Source organism: Pleurodeles waltl, chromosome 1_2, assembly GCF_031143425.1.
Source record: "Pleurodeles waltl isolate 20211129_DDA chromosome 1_2, aPleWal1.hap1.20221129, whole genome shotgun sequence".
NCBI classification, from domain to species: domain Eukaryota; kingdom Metazoa; phylum Chordata; class Amphibia; order Caudata; family Salamandridae; genus Pleurodeles; species Pleurodeles waltl.
This window is the reverse complement of record NC_090437.1, coordinates 470,065,795-470,085,611: the sequence shown is the minus strand read 5'-3', so window position 1 is coordinate 470,085,611 and position 19,817 is coordinate 470,065,795. Positions and strand designations below refer to the sequence as shown.

At 45.7% G+C, this 19,817-nt stretch overlaps 1 protein-coding gene across 1 annotated transcript in view; it reads right to left on the bottom strand.

Moving 5' to 3' along the window:
- MUSK (muscle associated receptor tyrosine kinase) overlaps window positions 1–19,817 on the bottom strand; it is a 595,710-nt gene that overhangs the window by 76,261 nt on the left and 499,632 nt on the right. The window contains exon 14 of the mRNA XM_069240929.1: window positions 121–307. Coding sequence (XP_069097030.1) covers window positions 121–307 — 187 coding nt within the window. The remainder of the gene's footprint in view (window positions 1–120; window positions 308–19,817) is intronic.

Here is a 19,817-nt window from a genome sequence, read left to right as displayed (position 1 = left end):
ATGTCAGCCCTTATGTAATTCTGATACTTGCAGTCCAAAGTGGACATAAGAAGAAATGTAGGTGGTGTATAGAAGATCCAAATAAATGCAGACACTAATTCATCAATAACTATGTGTTACCTCTTTTTATTTTTCCAGTGTTTCTGCTTCCGGTAGCAAACAAGAGTAGTAATTATTAGAAACACTATGGCAGCAAATCCAGAGAGAACTGAGATGATTACTATCATGGAGTAAGTCGGTGAGTAAGAAGAAGTAGATGGTAGGCCTTGAGTTTCAAAACTTGGACTTGCTGTGACTGCAAAAGATGCTGTAATGACAAGAAAAAGGACAACATCAGTAATGAGCACACAACTAATGAACATCTGTGCTATGTGTAAACAGCTGTATTTGCTGAAAAGGAAGGATATATTTATAAATGCTCCCAACCACCATTTCTTCCATCAGCTACCTCTTCACTGCTACCAGACCCTACCACCACCCACAAAAGCCCTTCCTTTCCTGGCTGTTTTGCTGTGCATTGTATAGTGGCTCTTTGATCTATAATGCAACATTTCACAAATTGCCAATGAATAACAAGTAAGAGCATTGGTCACTTTCATACAACTCTCCTTACATGTGTAGGGTAATTGGATTAGCTGCAGCCTGTTATGATTAGTGATCATGAAGACTTGTAACCAAACTTTAATCTGTTGTCACTGGTGCATATTCCAGAAGGTGATTCAGAAGGTTGTAAAGAAGAATGCATTTGTCACTCTGGAGAGGGACATGCTGAGCAAGCATTTAACTCATCCCCTCAACTATCAGAAAGAAGAAAACCAGAAGCCACGTAGCAGGAACTTACCACCTGCCCACACAACCAGCACAAGAGAGTGGAATAGGGGGGCCATTTGACTTCCCCATCTATAATGAGGAAAGGCCAGAAGGTCATATTGCACCCCTTAATCAATAATACTAAGGAGCAGTATGAAGAGTAGTGTCCTCTGAAACTGTCCTCCAACACCAGGGATGAAGAAGACAGAAATGACGGTGTCTAATATTGCAACCTCAATGAAGGAGATATCGATCAGTTACCCTCTTACTTTTCCTTAGATCATCATCGCTGAGGACGAATAAGATCAGAGCTTAATTTGTGCTCGTGGTTTCCGGTGCTTGGCACTGGCACATACTTAACATGGCCAGGGCCACTGAATGTTTCTCCCCTGTGCGAGGGGCCCAGTTATTATTAAAAATAAATGTACCTACTGGTCCTGTTCTCCTTCGGTTGGAATGCATGTCTGTCTGGTATGTCTTCAGAGGATGGCCCACCCAGCTCGAGGCATGATGACTACATCACGTCAGTGATGTTAGCAGTGCCTGCCTGCCTTTCATACAACATGTCATTTGCATTAGTTAATTATTGTGGTTGAGGGCGGACTGGGGGCGAGGCAGGCTGGGTCCTCCTGGAAAGTTCAGGTCTAGAAACAAACAATGCGACATTTGACTAATTAAAAAGTGTGTAGCTGTTTACTGTTAACAGCTCGGACGCACTGAACTGAAAATCCAGCAGAAGCGGCCTATAAAGTATTCATATTAACTTATCAATTGCATGCTGGTGATTGTGACCTGGGCCGGTGGCTTCCCAAAACCAAGTGCAGTCCATGTCAGATCACGCCTCCTTCACGGTGTGCACAGCACTATATAATAAAAACTGCCAGCACGCACCTGTCATACCGGCACCATAAGTGCTGTGCTGCGTGAGTCTTGCAGTGGCAGCATGACAGCCTGGGAGCAACTGGGTAGCAAGTCTGGCAGGCCAAGCTGAAATTTAGCAGAACGCCTGCTTGACCTGTACGGTTAGAGCGCGACAGTGATCAGCCAACATCACATTATTACATTTGCACAGTTACACATGGTGCATGCGTGTTGCATGGCACATGCGGTGAGGCCATAATTTGCCAGCGGTCTACTACTGCCAGTATCACAGAAGGTCAGGTCACAAGTGAGAGTAGTAGATAGTACTTTCATCGCTATTAATCTAGAACAGATTTACTGTCATGTGTCTTCATTGCCAATTTCTTTGCAGCAAATAGAAGTATAAATTAACTGTTGACTTCTTTTCAAGCTCAGCTCCTCCTGACTTCATTCACTTTCCTCTGCCACACCTTGACCCCTAACTTGTGGGTTCCCAGCGTAAATTGAAAGTGCCAGTGCTGTTTCACATATGCAAACTGGCATGTTTTTCTTTCTGCAGAATCTGCAAATGAAAAAGGGCAGGTTACACCACTGAAAAGTGAGACCTATTGATAGAGCCAACACTTGTTGTCTGCAGCTGCAGTACAAGCTGTAGGAGGCTGGTCCACTATGTAGTGTGCAAAGCTAAGCACTTTGTGTAGGGGTTCCAGGCAACCACATGTTGGTTTACAGGGGTAAAAAATAAGTCACCTAATGCTCTAATTTTCAAGATAGCTTGGTAGAGCAGGTAGGCCACTCTTGGAGAAGTGCAAAGCATTTGTTGTATTCACAGTATCAATCATGCAACTCACACACTCGAAGGAATAACTCAAGACCAATTTATAAAAATACATCTGATTTTTATGTAATTTTTAAGACCAAGATTACCAAAATTGGTTAAGCACTTTTTGAGATATTAATTTTTCAAGTTTAGGAAAAATAGCTTTTTTGTGCGTAATTATACACCATAGGAATCAAAGGAAAGTCACCTTTAAAAATACATATAAAATTGTACAGTTGGTTTACCAAGTTCTTCTTTTGCAGATTGGTCGAGGTCGTCGGTGGGCACACTGTGCCAGCTGGAGGAGCTCTGGTGGGTCCCACTGGGAGCAGCTGGGAAAAGTCTCTGGAGCTGGCCACTGTGAGGGACCACTTAGAAAAGCACTGCACATGTAAGTTTATAGGTGGTTCCTTGGGGTCCCCCTGGAGTGTTGAAGTCGCAAGGGGTGAGGGACTAGGGCACAGCAGGTTCTTTGTTGTGGGGCACAGGGCGGCCAGGTGCAGAGAGAATCGGTGAGCCAGGAGCTGTGCACAAAGATGCCCTTTGGAGCTGGAGTTAAGTCAGTTCAAGGATTGTTTGCAGGAAAACGAGGGCACTCTGGCAGGAGGTCCAAGTTGTTCCTGAAGTCCCTTGACTGGGGATTCCTCCTAGTCCTTTTTCAGCCCTGGGCGGTCTGGTTTTCTTGGTGTCTGACGTTAACTGAACAATACCCATGGTATTGGTACAGTTTGACCACTGGAAGGCACAGTGCCACCGAACTTGGCACATTTGCAGGGTTTGTTCTCGGGTCATCTGTGTGTCATCGAGTCCAGCTGTGACTTCCGGTTCGGAGTTAACAGCTGGTCCGTAAAGTGACCCTCACTGGTTTGCTGGTTTCTTCTTTTTGCAGAGTGGTACCTCCACTCTGGAGGGAGTGCTTCGGGAAGCCTGGAGGTCCTCTGGGGTTCTTTAGAGTTTTTTCAGTTGTCCATCAGTTCCTCAGTGGCAATTGTCAGGTCCTGGGTGCTGCAGGCGCGATTTGGTGCCTTTTCTTTGTGAAGCAGGTCCACAGTTCTTGTGCCTTGCTTCTTCTGGGTGCTGGTCTTTTTGTCCATTGAATCTGATCACGTGGTCTAGGGATGCCCATTAAGTGCTGAATTTAGTGGCCGTTTTAACGGAAACCTGGTAGTGTACAATAGGACACATACTTTGCGTGGCTACACCCAGTATAGTGTTCACTTCCTGTGGTAAGGGTAATTTCCCTGTCCCTGATTGGCTATTTTCGTTCCATCTAAGATGGAGGAAAATGAAACGGAGTGTCCACCTCACAGGCAACACCTTAGAGGTGATGCAAGCCAGGTGGGGCCACTCCTCCTACCCTTTGTGTAGTTTCCCGCCTTTGCTCCTGTGAAAAGTATTGGTTTGCAAACAGGTTGACCATCTGCAGCTAGCAGCAGCCCTGGGGGTCGAGTTTCAAAGACGGAAAGCCCTTTGAAGCTTACCACCAGTGCAGTTCACACTCCTGAGGGAGGGGGTGTTAGCACCTCCACCCAGGAAGGGCATTGTTCTAGAAACCAGAGCGATGGATCTCTCCCCAAGGTCTGTAGATTGGGTGTCTGGAAGTGGCAGGCTGGATAGGACAAGCCACCAACCATGCCAGGAGAGTTCGCTTCTGCAGGGGGCACCTCTAAGGTGACCCCTGGGTACATATAGAGATAAATCCAATACTAGTACCAGTTTGGATTTATCATCCTGAGTTGTTTGATACTAAACAACCCAGGGTTCAGAGTGGCCATCATGAAGCTGGGAAACTCGTATTGACCAGTGTCCAGCACATGTATTAAAATTGCTGCTCTGTTCACTTACTATGTCCTAGGTTTGGGAAGGACACAGTGAGGGCATTTTGTCATGCAGCTATGCTCTCACATATACTATGGTGCACCCTGCCTTAGGGCTGGAGGACCCACCAGAGGGGTGTCTTATCCATAGTGTATGGTGGACAGGACACACACCCAGTGTGCCATGTCGAGTTTGTGTTTTAGGTTTGCACCAGGACACCCAGCCTGCGATGGCATTGCTGAGTGCATCTGGATGCATGGCCCTAGAGGGTGGCACAATCAATGCTGCTGCCCTCACTGCCCTACCCTTAATACCCCATCCCCTGGGTACCCATGTACCTTTTACTAGGGACTTAAAGAGGTAGCTAAAGGTGTATTCCATTGTGCCAATGCATCACAACAGTTTTAGGGAAAGAGCTCCGGCACAGGAAACCTGGTTAGAAAGGGGCCTTGGCATTACCATTTCTAGGCTACGTCATACATCAGGCAAAAAGTGGGGGCTAACCATGTCAAAAAGAGGCCTTTTCGCACACAAGCTTTAGGCAGAACCCAGTGACACACGTGTGAGCAGAAGTTCCTGCAGGTTAGCTTTGATTGTGTTGCTATTGGAAATTGGTCAGTGTAGGATCCCCAAGCTCTAGCATCTCTGTTCTTGTAGTAACCATGAACGTCATTTAAGGGTCTCCGGGGGGTTTCGCAGCTATGACCCCTGACTTTCTCTTTGCTACCGTAGCACTGTCTTTGCAACCCCTGGCCTCAGAGGTGGCAATTTCATTGCCAGGAACACAGTGCAGCTCGCCCTTATGAAAGTCAGGTGGGCATCCACTCATTGTTTTCTGTCAATTTATGATCACATTATTTGTGATTAATAATATATTACTTACTATTAGTGTGATAAAAAGGGAGCACAATTAGCTGGAATATGTCCAGCTGTATGGCAGGTAAGTAAAAATGCTTTTACATGTATGTTGTGTGTGCCTGCAGGTGAGTGACCCTAACATACACCCTTTCTCACATAAACACAATTTGTGTGTTTGAGTAATAGTGGAGGACAAAGGGCGTGTGATGTAACTTCCGCTACCCCTGGCATTTCCGTGAATTGACGTCCATGGTAGTAACCGTAGATGCAAATCACGCAGCTGAATCAGACAAGCCTTATGCGTGAACACTCACAGATATTTCAAATTTGTCCATTTATCTCAAAGGCCTGCACTGTCAGGTGTCAGTTTCCATCTGAACTGTTTCCCCGCCAACACACTGCAGCAACAAATGAATACTCTGACACACATCAGGCAAGCTGCTTGGAGAACCTCCAGGCTCCAGGGCTCGCAGCGATGAATGGAGTTAAAATGAGAATTACTTTTTCTCAAACCAAGGGGTCCGTTCACATTGAACAGTTGTTCTTTCGAGCTTGAAAATTATTTTAACATCGGAATGTAAACGATGCGCTACATTATTTGCGTTTCAGTCCAATAAAAAACATACCAGATATTCAGTTCAGTCACATTCAGGTTCAGGTCCACGTTCAATGTTGACCTGCCACGGATCAAGCTATGTAGTTTTGGAGCATGACAGATGGCAGGGGGCTGCGCCTTAGACCATATCTCGTGCAAACGGAGTGATCTGGGATTCTGGGCTCTGATGACACGAGCTCAGGGGTCCGGCAGTACGAGTCCTGGTGGGGCAAAGGAGGAGTAAGTACTTGGCCCCTGACACCCTCAGTAATGTCGTGGACACTGTCATCAGTGGAGAGATAAGGGATTCTTTCCTCTAGCAAGACGATCGTGTGCATTGGCCCAGACGATGGAGCTGTGGAATGAAATCGTTTGAACACTGACACATTCCGGGTGAGTTCCTCCGATCCTCTGTGAGCAACCACTAGGGTGCCTTGATGTCTCACAATCGTCCAAGGATGAGGGTCCAATGGCAGCCTGAACTTGCTGCCCGGGTTCCTGTCCTTCACGAGCACCTTGTCCCCTACTCAGAAATCTAATACTTTGGCACCCCTGTGACGGCTCGCTCGATCATTTGTGGTCTTTCACCTTTCATAGGTCTACTCATCATTGGTGCACTTGAGTGCCCAGTCTGGGTGGTATGGAATAGAGTCTTGCACTACTCGCCCCATAGACAAATGAGCGGGAGCGCATTTTGACGTGGCATGGGGTGTCAGACAATAGTTTCGTAGGAACGACTAGATAGCCATTCCAGGTGATTGATGAGACGCACTGGTAATCCTGACAACCTTGTTGAGGGTTCTCATGAACCTTTCCACTTCCCCCGTTGGCTTGTGGCCAGCAAGGTGTTATCTTCTTGTGGACGATTCCCATGGATGTTAGGTATGATGCCACCTCTCGACCTTGGAACGGTGGCCCATTGTCTGTTCGCATTTCCTTAATGAGGCCATGGGTGGCTAGAATCTTTTCTATTTTGAGGAGTACATCGGTGGCTGTCAAGGACTGGAGGATCTCCACCTCAGGATATTTCGAGCAGTCATCTATTGAGACTAGCATTTGCCAGCCATCTGCCAAAATCAATACTCACTACCTCCCACGGTCGACTTGGTCCTCGTTCGGTGGTGATGGGGGCTGGAGGATTTGGACTCCCTGCTGCTTGACACCACTCACATGGCCGGATCATGGTTTCCACCTTCTCCTCCATCATGGGAAACCACACCTTAGCCCTCAGTATGTTTTTTGTCTTCACCATGCCTTAGTGATCTGCATGGGCTAACTGAACAGCCTGATCTACTAGGCTGGAAGGGACAACAAGACGGTGTCCATGGAGTAGGCATCCATCCAGGCCCGCAGTAAGTTCTTCTTGAACATGATGTAGGCTCTCCATGATGCGCCTGGATTGCATTGTGAGTTGGGGCCACTGTCGTTTTAGAACATGCCACTGTCCACTCCGGGCTGCTGCAAGCGCTTTCTGGAGACACTCGTCTTGTTCTGTAGCTTGACAGAGCTCTTCATTCGATATAGGTCGAGGGCGAGATCGTTCAGCCACGTGCCTAACGTACTCGTCTGCTTCCTGCGCCTCTCTCTCTTCTTCTTCAATGGCTGATCGGGGTGGCACGCGAGGTAGTCTGCTGGATTGTTGGATCCTGGCAGATATTCTATTCGACAGTTGTACTTCTGGAGTTGGAGCAACCACTTCTTAATTCGAGGAGGTGGGTTAGAGGCTGTCCCATTAAAAAGGGGAAGCAAAGGTTTATGATCTGTCAGAACTGTAAATGGATGTCCATACACATACATGTGGAAGTGCCTACATCCCCCAGTGTATTGCAATGGCTTCCTTTTCTATTTGCGAGTACCTCTGCTCAGTCGGGGTGAAGGACTAACTGGCGTAGGTCACTGGAGACCAGTCCTCTTGATTTTCCTTTTGTAGCAGTACCGATCCTAGTCCCTTTGGGCCCGCATCTACAGCTATGGAGGTGTCTTTGGACGGGTTGAAGTACCTTAATATGATGTCTGCAGACAGTGCGTCCTTGGTGTTTTGAAACGCCGCATCTTGGACAGGTCCCCACTCCCATGGTGTTGCTGATTTGGTGAGGTCTCGTAGCGGTTGTGTTAGGAGGGTGAGTCCTTTTATGAAACAGCCATAGTAGTTTACCATGCCTAGGAAACTGCAAATTTCTGTTACTGTTGTCGGGGGAGGTGCATCTTTGATGTCTTAGACCTTGGCCAGATCTGGAGCAACACCTTTGGATGAGAAAACATAGCCAAAAAATTGCAGCTTTATATTTGCGATGGAGTGTCAAACCTGAGTCCTGGATTCTCTGGGGCACCTTCTTTAGGCGATTCTGGTGTACGGGCAGGGTGCGAGCGTGCAAGAAGATGTCGTCGCTGACATTGAGAACTCTAGGGAGGTCAGCCAGCAGTTTGTAGATGGTGTTTTGGAATACCTCAGCAGTGCTAGAGATTCCAAAATTGAGCCGGCGATAGCGACGGAGCCCCACATGTGTTGAAAACGTTGTTAGGTAGCGGGATTCCTCGGCGAGAATTAGTTGGTGGTATCCAGATCTCAAGTCTAGCTTTGAGAACCAGCAGGCTCCACTGATTTCGCCAATCAGATCATCTATGGTCGGGGTGAGGTGTTGTTCTCTCTTGATGGCTACACTGGGTAGCCTCATGTTGACGCAGATCCTCACGTCCCAGGGCTGCTTGAGTTTCCTGGCCACTACGATCAGGGATACCCATGGCGTTGGACCAGTGACTCTCAATTATGCCGGCTACCTCAAGGTTATCTAGTTCTTTTTCAACTAATGGTCATAGGTGAAAAGCAATGCGACAATGGAAAAGGGCTACTGGTTGGATGGTTTTGTCTATGTGGAGCTTGATCTCCTTGCTCTTTAAACAGCCAATGCCCTCGAAGATGCCGTGGAAGTCTTTCAGCATGTCACCAATGGACTCTTCATACACTCCGAAAGTAAAAGACACTATGCCTACAGCTTCGGCAGCGCCACATCCTAGCAGCATGCCGTGGCCGTCTTTTGCTACGCACACTTGTTCGATTGAGTGGGGTCCATGGGCCAAAGTCATTTTGAATATTCGCCTCATGACAAGTGGGAAGGAGTGTCCGTAAGCAAATACTCTGGCGGTTGTTGGGGTCAGACTTGGGGGTGGATTCATCTCCTCATATGTGTCGGATGACATGATATTAATCGAGGCGCCCATGTCCACCATCACTGGGGTTGTGTGTCCTCCAACTTGTATGCTGCATCTGGGTATTTGTCATGTCGTGCCAGATGCTGAGCCTATCGTGAAAATGGAATGAAATGTTCCTCATTTTCATCATCGTCCATGTCACTAGTTTAACTTTGCGGATAAAAGATGGCGTTGGTCGTAGGGTTCGAGGTCCTTCCTTTCATTGACCTGCACACCTTCAGGAAGTGATTGAGTTTCATGCATCCTGCGCATGTCTTCCCTCTGGCCAGGCAGTCTGAGGGGCGGTGAGAGGGTCCTCCGCACTAGCCGCATGCCTTATTTGGTGCATAGCGCTGTTTGGGTTTCGGCTTGTTAGCGCTGCTTCCATATGCAATGCTCTATCCTTGGAGAGTTCTTTTGTTCTCTCCAACGTGAGTATGTCTGCTAGCGATCGTCCTGACTCCTCAAGAATTAGTTCTCTTAGGTTTATGGACACGCATCCTTCTATTATTTGCCCTCTGATTTCCTTTCTTTCATTCGTGAATTGGCAGGTGCTGGCTAATTCCTTCAGACGCATGTCGAATTAGTCTGTTGATTCATCCGCTAATTGACGGGCCTGGCAAAAAATAAAACATCCGTAGTCTGTGTTGAGCATCTGCCCAAAGTGGGCATTTAGTGCATTTATTAGCGGGAGGTGGGTCTTCGGGGCGGCTTCTTTGATGGTTTTCGAAATTCTGTGAATGTCTTTCCCACCAAGATGGAGTAGCATTGCTCTTTTCTGGGCGTTGTCTACTTTGGTTGCTTCAAAGAAGAGAAGATCTTCTTTCCACCTGGAAGCCTGGGTGGAAGGTGCGCCTTCTATGATGAATGGCTTGATGGCAGGTATGGTGGCAATTTTGAAGAGTGTGGGTGCGTGAGGCGAGGTCTAGGAGGAGTGGCTGGTAGCCCACGTGACAGGTGTAGTACTTGCATGCAGGGGCCAAAACTGGTGGGTCGATATGTGAGTCCAAGCTGCACTTCCTTGAGGGCTTAATTTTGTAGGGGCCTCTGGGAATACTGGTGCAGGGGTGTGAGCCGGACTTCGTTAGACAGGTGCTGTACTGATGGTGTCAATTGGGGTGGCAACGCAGTCTGTTAGCCAGTCTGTGTATTAATTAATTATTTTCTGATTTGTACACTTGTTAACACTGACTGTGCATATGTTGCCCCTCAGTATCAGTTTAACAACCAAACTGAGCAATAAGCAACCAATAAGTGACCAGTCAATCTTTCAAAAGGGCATTCCACTGTATGACAACATGTGCTGCTGCATTATTAGTAACTTTTGAAACATTTGAGCTAGAAACATTCTTTTTTGTTGAAATCTGTAGATTATGTAGCAGATGATGGATTATGCGGCAGATGCAGAAAATCCCAAATTATTAGAAAAACACGATGGCAGCCTAATTGCCTGGCAGTGCTATACCATGACGGAAGTCCCGGGGGCAGGGGAGCCCTGTTTTGGGTCTCACAGTGATGGGTCATATCTGCATGGCCCAGGGATGGGGACTCTTCTCTTCTGAACCTTGAAGCACTAGATCATGGATGTGAGGACCCCCCATCATTGGGGCCTACACTCATGAGGCTTACCACACTAGACAATAGCAGTGAGGCCCAGGGGGTTGGGACCACCCTTCCCTGGGACTAGAAGTGCTAAACCATGGTTGGGGACACAGTGGATCTGGCTTACGACCACTGGGCCTCGCAGCACACGACCATAGATGTGAGGCCCAGGGGAAAGCTCCTACTCACTCCCCTGCCCCTCGCAGCTCTGGATCATATGGGGGATGTCCAGTGGAGGGGAACCCCCATCAACTGGGCTTACAGCACCAGACCATTGTTACAAGACCCAGGGAAGAGGGCTCTGAGGGTCATGGCATGTCTTAACAGGGACTCTCCTGTACAGAGGTGCAGGAAGTCAGCATTTGCCAACATGTTAACTGGTATGGAGGACTTGCACCAAAGAAAGTGAGCTGCACGGGTCACTTTATTAAAATGTTTACCTTTAGAGTTGCTAACAAGGAGGAATGCAAACAGTGAGAATGAAACATTCCGGAACAGGCAGCACTCACCCTAAAATCTTTACTTTACGTTAATGGCCAGTCAGCCCATGAGATAATGGCAGATAAGGAGTTAAGGATACAGGAAGAACATGATTTGCCAAAGATCAAACAATTTGGTCAAGTAGGAGAACCAAGATTGCTCGTTTCAAGACACATAACATTCCCAGTATGCTTTATATGTTAAAGAGAATACAGGCCTGATTTAGGACAGGGTGTAATGGGATGAAAACCCCAAAATGTACTCAGTGTGCTTGTAGTTTCATTAAGAATATTATATAGGTTATCAAAAATCACTAAGTGTCCTGCAAAGTAATTATGGAAAGTTGACTTCTGCCTCGCGAGGATGCCTATGAATTGGTTGGGCGGAACCTATTCTTCACTTTTAGAAGTTAGGGATTGATACATGCCATCAAGAGTTCCCAGCCATGGCCAAATGCTGCAAGGTCCAAGGGAGAAAGGGCCCTCCCCCTGTGCTTTGCAGTGCTGGAGCATAGTGAGAACATCTCAGGGAAAGGCCCTCCCTTCTGTGGGCCTCACAGACATAGTCAAGCACTGCATGACTCAAGAGGGCCATACCCTAGCCTGGCAGTGCTGGACCATGGGTGCGGTCCACTGGGGGCCCTTCTCCCTTGGACCTCACAATCTTGGTTAAGCACCTCAAGGCTCAGAGAAGGGGGTCCTTTGATTTCTTCCCAAGTTCAAGAAATAATTCTTTCCAGGTACTTTCCTGTCCGCAAACTGGTGTTAAGTCCCCAGATCCCTGTTCCACTTGTGCACATCACTGATGGCCCATTATAGAGCGGTTCACTGTCAATCTGTTTTCCTTCACTGAAACACAGCACTGGTTTAAGCATGATGTTTGTCTCTGGTCCTTTGAGCATAATAAATGCTTCTCCTGGCCAGAGTCCGGTGTCCCCTAAATCAATTAAGGCTTTCCAAAGGGTTCTACCCCCGATTTGAAGAACTCTGCTGCACACCATTTGCCTTTATAGTCGGCACCCTTCCAAAGTGAAAATTCTTACTTTGTCGATGAGGCAAGGATTGTTTGTACTACATAGTTATATCCCAAAAAGTTAAATTGAAATAATTGCTCTTTTGCTCTGTGTTAGCCATGACAGTGATAGCCATGATGATAAAATACAGGTGTGATGTTAAAATACTGGCCAGACACAACCCTAAATGCCCATCCCCCTAACCTGGGCCTTGAGGCCATAGTCAAGCACGGTGAGGCCCAAGGAAATGGATTGGTTGGTGAATAAGGCCTGAAGCATCATTTAATTGCATTTGGGACATGATCTTTGCAAGTGGTATGCAAACTTGTGAGAAATCATCATGTGGTAGTGAAAGGAGATGGATCTCAAAACTGTTATTTGAATTTACATCATTCTAATTTACAAAAAGAAATGCAGTCTGCTCCATGTAAGTGTACATTAATAATTAGTATCAGAACATTTGAAAGCATCAGAGGCATTGCTAGGTGCCTTGTAGCCATGTCTCAGGGCACAAAACCAACTCTTTTTAGCCAACCTATGATTTTCCTATGGTACTTACTAGTATATTACAGTGACTTGGGTGATGTATTTATTAGAAGGCAAGCTATTTCAAATGTTTTATTTGTATTCATATTTTCTTGCTCAAAAATCTTCTGTGCCACATATTTATGTTGCACCAGGTATCTTGAAAACCATCTTGGAATATTAATCCAGAGTGTGCCCTTTTAAGGGCATTCTACACGCTGCAGCACACCAACTAGTGGCAGAAGAAATATGACAACATAGTTCCACCCTGATGGGAGCTTCACAGGCTCCGCCTGCCAGCCTGTACCACCTTCAGAAACAGCTGTGTCATCTACAAGGCCACCACAATGCATTAACAGTTGGCAAACCAGCTACTCTCCCTATTACTCTTTGATTTTATGCTTTTTTGTTACCCTGTACAGCACTCTGCTGCCTTTTGGGTAGATTCACATTATACAAACTACATATAACTGACAACCCTGCCTACTTTCACAACAAGCTTATGATCGCAGTGGCTCGCTGCACACTCGCAGCAAGGACACCTTTAGATGGAGAAAGTGTTAAATAGAAAAAGGGCTTTTCCATCCATGCACCAAATATTTGAACAATATCCCCATTTCCATCCGACCGCCCAAACCAGCAGCAGTTTAAGCAACAGCTGAATACTCAACTCTTTAAAAACACTATATCATGATGTAGAAACAGTCCATCATTTACTCCTCTTATCACATGTTGACTTTCTCTTTGGCTTTCACACTGTACAGCACTCTCCAACCTTTTGGCTAGGTTTGCACTATATAAATACGCCATACACACATATATGATGCATTAATCTGAAACCAATTAGTTAAAATTTGATTAATGGTGTACGTTTTGGAGAGACTTAGGCCGAGCCTTTCCATCCGGTGTGACTAATATAAAGTAATTCCACTTGAAAGAACCTTAAAATATATTCATTCCTTTGTGCTATTATTTATGTTTTTGTTGTTTGACTGAGATCTACACCAGGAAAGTTGCTTCTTGCAAAATCGCTCCAACAACAGTCAGTTGATGGCACTTCCTGTAATATTTCTTGTGATGTCATTACCTGTGATGTCATTTCATGTGACACTGAATGCAAATTAGGGGGCCTCATAGATTCCCATCTTGCCTGGGGCTCCAAAAGACCAAGGGCCAGATGTAGCAAAGGTTTTTACCCATTCTGTGTCTATGGGAAAAACTGTTCGTACATATGGCCCCTAGAACCTTCCCTACCAGCACTGGACCCATGACAGGAGCTCTGTCCTTCACAAGGCAGGCTCTCCTCCCACTGCCGACCTCCCAGGATTAGGCCTGGGCACCTGTAGGGACTCTGCAAGTCAGATCCTGATAGCCTATGTATACAGGAGCTAATGGGGCCTTGATGAGCTTCCTGTGGGTCAGGGATGTGGAGGCGAGATGTCCTGGGTGTGTGGTGCACAGTCTTCCACCTTCCTGTGTGGATGCTTGGTGTTTTCATATTTACATGCCTGTGCATGACAGGCACCTTCTCCGGATCTCACTGTGGAGCAGCTCAGCCCATCTGTGCTTCAATGACACACGGCTAGTGTCTGGCTTTCAGCCACAGATGTACAGTACAGGGTAAAAAGGTGGTCTTTCTGAAAGTCTTATTCCTAAATTCACCCCTTTAACTGCGCCTAGGTCCCTTGTGTCTCCAAAGGGATAGCTCTCAGACTAGGAAGCCATTCTCCACACTAGCTTCCACACACTGCACAATGTTTTGGCAGGCGCCATAACCCCTCTAATACATACTGAGATCCAAACTGAACTTACACCATTTTACTTCACAAAGACTCAAATATATTCTGCCATTTTCAGATGTGAAGGTATATGCTTAAGACACAACTGTCAATTTTCTTCCTTTCATCTGACTGCAGCATTTGTGCTATGATCCACGCTGTCCTCTGTTGAGAGTGGCCTGGGACCAAGAGGTCCTGTACCCCAAACAAGCAGTGTGTTTCCCCATGACTGTGAAGGGGTTGCTGTTGGGGAACTGCTGTGACAAAGGTGCACTAACAAGGGTTTGCGTCCAGTACTTAATTTGAGTCGGTGGATGCCGGTGGGGCCACTGGCGCTCATTTAGGGAAACTGTCTCTTATTTTTCCTCATCCACCATTTCATGACAGAAAGGAGGAGGAAAAAACAGATTGAAACTCCTTCACATAGGGAGAAAGCAGGAACCTGCTACAGTGAGACAAGGGGGCGGGGGTGTCTGGAGGTGGATTAAAGCGGCCTGGGGAGGTTTAAGACCATGTAGGGTGGTTCTCAGTATGCAAGTGCTACTGCCTGTTTCAGCGTTTAAGCACTCGTGCTTATTGTTCTACAAATTAAGCACTGGATAAGATGAGTATGTTGATGTTTGGTATGAACATGAGACAAACGATGTATCCTCAGGAGGAAGTTCGGAGAGAACCAAGAAGATGATAACCTCAGGCAAGAATTAGAGTATTTTGTGATTCCTAAACAGCTTATACCTGAAGGCTAGAGGGGCTGCTAGAAATGTAGTCCACCTCCGAAGATGGTGAGATTAGACTTTGAGACAACAAAGATTTTTTCCATTAATATTTTGGTGCCAAACATCCAGAACAGAGCATGGCTCTAATTCTCATAGGCAGTGAATCGAGGGTCAGAATAATCTAGGTAGTGTTTACAACTGGGGCCTTAGTAGGCGCATTGAAATATGTTGAGTACACAGGAATTCAATGTGGAAATTTGAGCCAGAATTATCAGGTAGAATTTCTTTATGGAGCTCCTGATAATAAAACCTGATCCTCATAGAATGGGGATTACTGTGCAGACCCAGATTTTACTGGGTGTAATTCTGCAGTTTATTACCAGTTCCATGGCAATTAACACACGCATTTACCAAATGTATGTGGGGCCTAACCTGAGGTAAGAGGATGGAGCAGTTTGTGACTATCTGCATAAGATTAAAGTGCACATAGTTGCCTAAAGAGACTAATTAGACCAATTAAAGTAAGGTTTAGTAACACAAGGCCATTTACATTCATATTTAACATACATACATAATTAATGACAGAGGTAGACCTAAAAGTATTGGAGGGAAACACCTTTTTTCAGCAGCTATGCCTGAAGAACAGAAGTACATAATGAAGACAAAAGAAATGCCAGTACGCACCACTGTTTTACGACATTTACAACCAAATTCTTAACAGTAAAAAATATTTTTGGACACAGGCAATCAGCTAAAACAATTATCCATAAGCCCTGAGAGAAGAGATTTTGGCTTCCTCAAATAAGATCGTGGAAAATTCCAAATAATCAAATACAATTTGCAAGAAATAGCACAGAGGCCCTGAATAGCTGCCTCTATATATGGGTCTGTGAAGATGGATTTCTGGTCATGGGATCAGCTATATATAAAGAATTGCGACTACACCAAGACTCAGACCAATTGCTTGAAAACCATAAACAAGACTTGAGTCAGGTGCCTTATTACAAATGACAGAAGAAGATCCCAGCTGGAAATGTGGCTTGGATGAATCCGTATTTATGTTTCTTAGTTTCTTGTTCAGTAACTAAATGTCAATTAAAGGCTCTAACTGAGAGAATACATTTTATTTGTGGATGTCAGATTCATACTGCTATTAAGATGTTGTGTAACAATGCCCCTTAGGTGCAGAACTTCCATAAAGAGAAAATAGCTTTAGTTGTGAAAGTATTGCTGACAGTGCTTTATTGGTAAAATGGTAAGTGCTGGTGCTCAAAACACTACTCAGACACTCACGCTATAAAATGTCAGAGCGCAAATAGCAAGGGTGGACAGTCCAGAATCCACTTCAGGCCTCTTCAATTCACTGGAGCCACTCCCTACTCATTTATCTCACTCTTACAGGAGTTTGTTTTCTCCCTTGGTAACAAATTTTCTGTATTTCTCTGCCTCAGTTTTTAGGGTTGAGCCTGCGAGTGCATGAGCATGTGTCTCGCATTTGAGACGCTATTGTGTTCAGTAACGGGTTTGGAGCCCGTCTGTCACTCACCATTTTTTGGTTTGTGTGGCACTCTTTTTTTACAGCCTCCTAATTTGTCAAGGCATGTCTGGCATCATTTCAGTTCCTGTGTGTGGAGCAGGGATAAAGTACTAATTGATTTCAACTTAGAACAAAATAGTACCTCATCACGATGGGCACTAACTTCCTGTGCCCCAAACGCAAAAGGCTTGTGACTGGCAAAAATGTGACCAGCAGGACAAACAAAATTGCAAAGTTTTATTTTGGAAAGCTAACTTTATATTATTGTCATCTTTTCCTAGTTTTTACTCATGGTTTTTTGCTTTTGCTCGTGGGCGCTGTTGTCAAAAGATGACAATTAACTTGTTTGAAATATGCAAGACCTATTGCATTGCAAATGCATGGTTCTTTTTGCATAGAAGTTAATTCCAGATTCTAGAGCCATCTTCTTGCGGAAAATCGAGTTATTAATTTCATCCATCAAGAACTCACTCAGTTTCAGATATACAACAGCAGGGCACTGAGGCGTAGAAGCCAGTTGGCACTGAACGACCTGCATTGTGCTATTCATACATTACCACTATCACACACAGGGTGCTTGCCTGTTTGTCACTGCCTCAATTTATCACATTCGTGCACTCACATGTTGTTCCTCCCATTGCTGTAAACTGGAATATTAAAGTGCTGTTACTCACTATTTCAGGGGACGTTTGCTACTGAGAGCCACATGTACTACTCACCCTTTTAAAGTAACAAAGAACCGAGTTTCAAAACCTAAAAGTGCTGTCCATATATGGCACCGTCTCCCTCCTCTCTTTCAAGTACGTTGTTTTGCTTTATGTATCCCCCTTGATTTGATGTACAGAATGAACATAGACACGTGTATCTACATGTGTTTTTTGACATTGCTGCCACCCCCTTCACACCCAGAGGAATTTAAGTTTATTTGCCTCCCAATAATAACAAACAGGACTTTTTTTGGGGAGTCGAATGTTTGCACTCTAAAAAAACACACCTCTAACTTGATGTAACATAAGAGCTCTGCTATCACCGACGCCACATAACAGAGGTTAATGACACAGTGATAGCCAGGACATACCCACAGTGCCTGAACGGTACCCCGTACAAATATAAAATATATGTGTTAAGGTCATGCTGTGTACCCAGTGTCAACTGGTCACTGACACTGGAATGTTCCCACTGGTGTCTGCAGACATGGTTCGTGTCACAGTTTAAGGCTTATGTATTCCTCAGAGAGTGTTACTAGGTTTTTTCCTTTCTGGGCATGTGACAGCACATCTTGGGCACATGATGCATTTTGTTTTTAAGTTATCTTGGAGAGGGCCTCTGTTGGCTGTCAAAGGCATTTACATATTTTCACCACTGCATATCTCTTGCACCTGATAGCTTCCACAGGATCCGCATCTTTTCATCTCTAAGGAAATGTTGGTGGACAAATGTTGTTTGTCAATTTAACTACACATTTTAACTTCAAACGTGTTGTTAATGAGGAATAGGAAAAAGACTAGAAGGAGGAAGACCGAGACAAATCAATGACCAGTTCAAGACGAGGCTGGGAGGAGAACTGGGATCAGGAGACTCCGAGCCTGAGTGGTTGGACCAGGAAAGGACAATTAGGATGCAACCAAAAATAATGAGAATAATACATAGGCTGACAATCAAAGGCTCCAGCATCACACTGCCCCTCATGACAATGCCCTAATTAAGGAGCCTCTCTGGATTCATCCCCTTTTTTGACCTTATTTATTGAATCATAGATTGGCTTATCCTAAATTGGCATATTTAATTTACTTATAAATCCCTAGTACAATGGTATTACATATACCCAGGGCCTGTAAATTCAATGTTATTAATGGGACTGCAGCCCTGATTGTGCTACCCACTTAAGTAGCCTTTAAGCATGTCTCAGGCCTGCCACTGCAGAGCCTGTGTGTGCAGTGTAAACTGCCATTTCGACCTGGCAAAGGTCTCTTTTATACATATCAGCCACACTGAAGGTAGGCCCTGGGAAGCCCAGAGGGCAGGGTGCAATGTATTTAAAAAGTAGGACATGTACTTGCATGTTTTGTCATGTCCTGATAATGAAAGACTCTTAAATGTGTTTTCCCTACTGCAATGCCTATCTTTCCTATAGGATAACACTGGAGTTCCCTTATTATATTTTATAAGTGTAATGTCTAAATGGGAAGAGATGATCAGTACAAGTTTGGTATCTCTGGAATCACAATCCTAACTTATGGTGAAGTCGTATTTTAAATTCTGGAAGTTACACTTTTCTTGCCTTAGTCATTTAGTGGCCGTCTCTGGCCATATGACCGGGTGTAGATGAAGGTTGAGATTTGTGTATTCCTCCTGAACAGCCACAAACAATAGGGAGCTTATGTGTGCTTGGATGGGTCATCACTGGCAGGATGGGAGGAAGGATGCTTGGCACAGTCCCCTTTACACCTGAATAGGCTGTGTCCTGCCTCCACAGAAAGGGCTGGATTCCCCTCGTAGTTAGTCTGGAGCCAGGGCAGGGAAGGCAGGGTGCTTGGGGACTTCAAAGGCAATCCTCTAGAAGTTTCTCCCTTACTTCAAAGGCAGAAATGGGTATAAATACTGGACCTCAGACATCAACTTTTCAGTATACTTCTGGACCTGTGGATACTTTGCTAAGAATAAAGACTGCTGTGATGCTGAAGAACTGCCAGTCTGCTGGAGTGCACTGTGCTGGACTCCTGCTTTGTTGTGCTGATTGGCAGCTCTTTTTGTGAGAGGGACTGGACCTGCATCTCTTGAACCCAGAGTGATTCCATGAGCTAGTAGGATGGCCTATTTATCTGAAGCCTCAGGGACATAACAGGCTTCCAATAAGCTTTCATCGGCACCTGGATTCTGCCACCTGTGACTCTGGCCTGCCATGTGGTGCTACCCCAGTCCTGGGCCCTTAGAAGCTGACTTAAGGAATGCACACTGATTTTGACTGAGGGGAGCCAGACTTCAACCCCAGGCTACCACAGTGCCACCAGGAGGTCCCGCTCACTACTCTTCGCGCCCAGGGGCACTTATACACTAGCAGGGGCTCCCCCTGCATGGAACGCACACTGATTTTGACTGGGGGAGCCTGACTTCCTTGCCTAGCCACCATTGCAGGACCTGGAGGTCCTGCCCACCACTTCGTGCCCAGAGGCACTTATTCAGCAGCAGGGGATCCCGCTGCACGGAACGCGCACT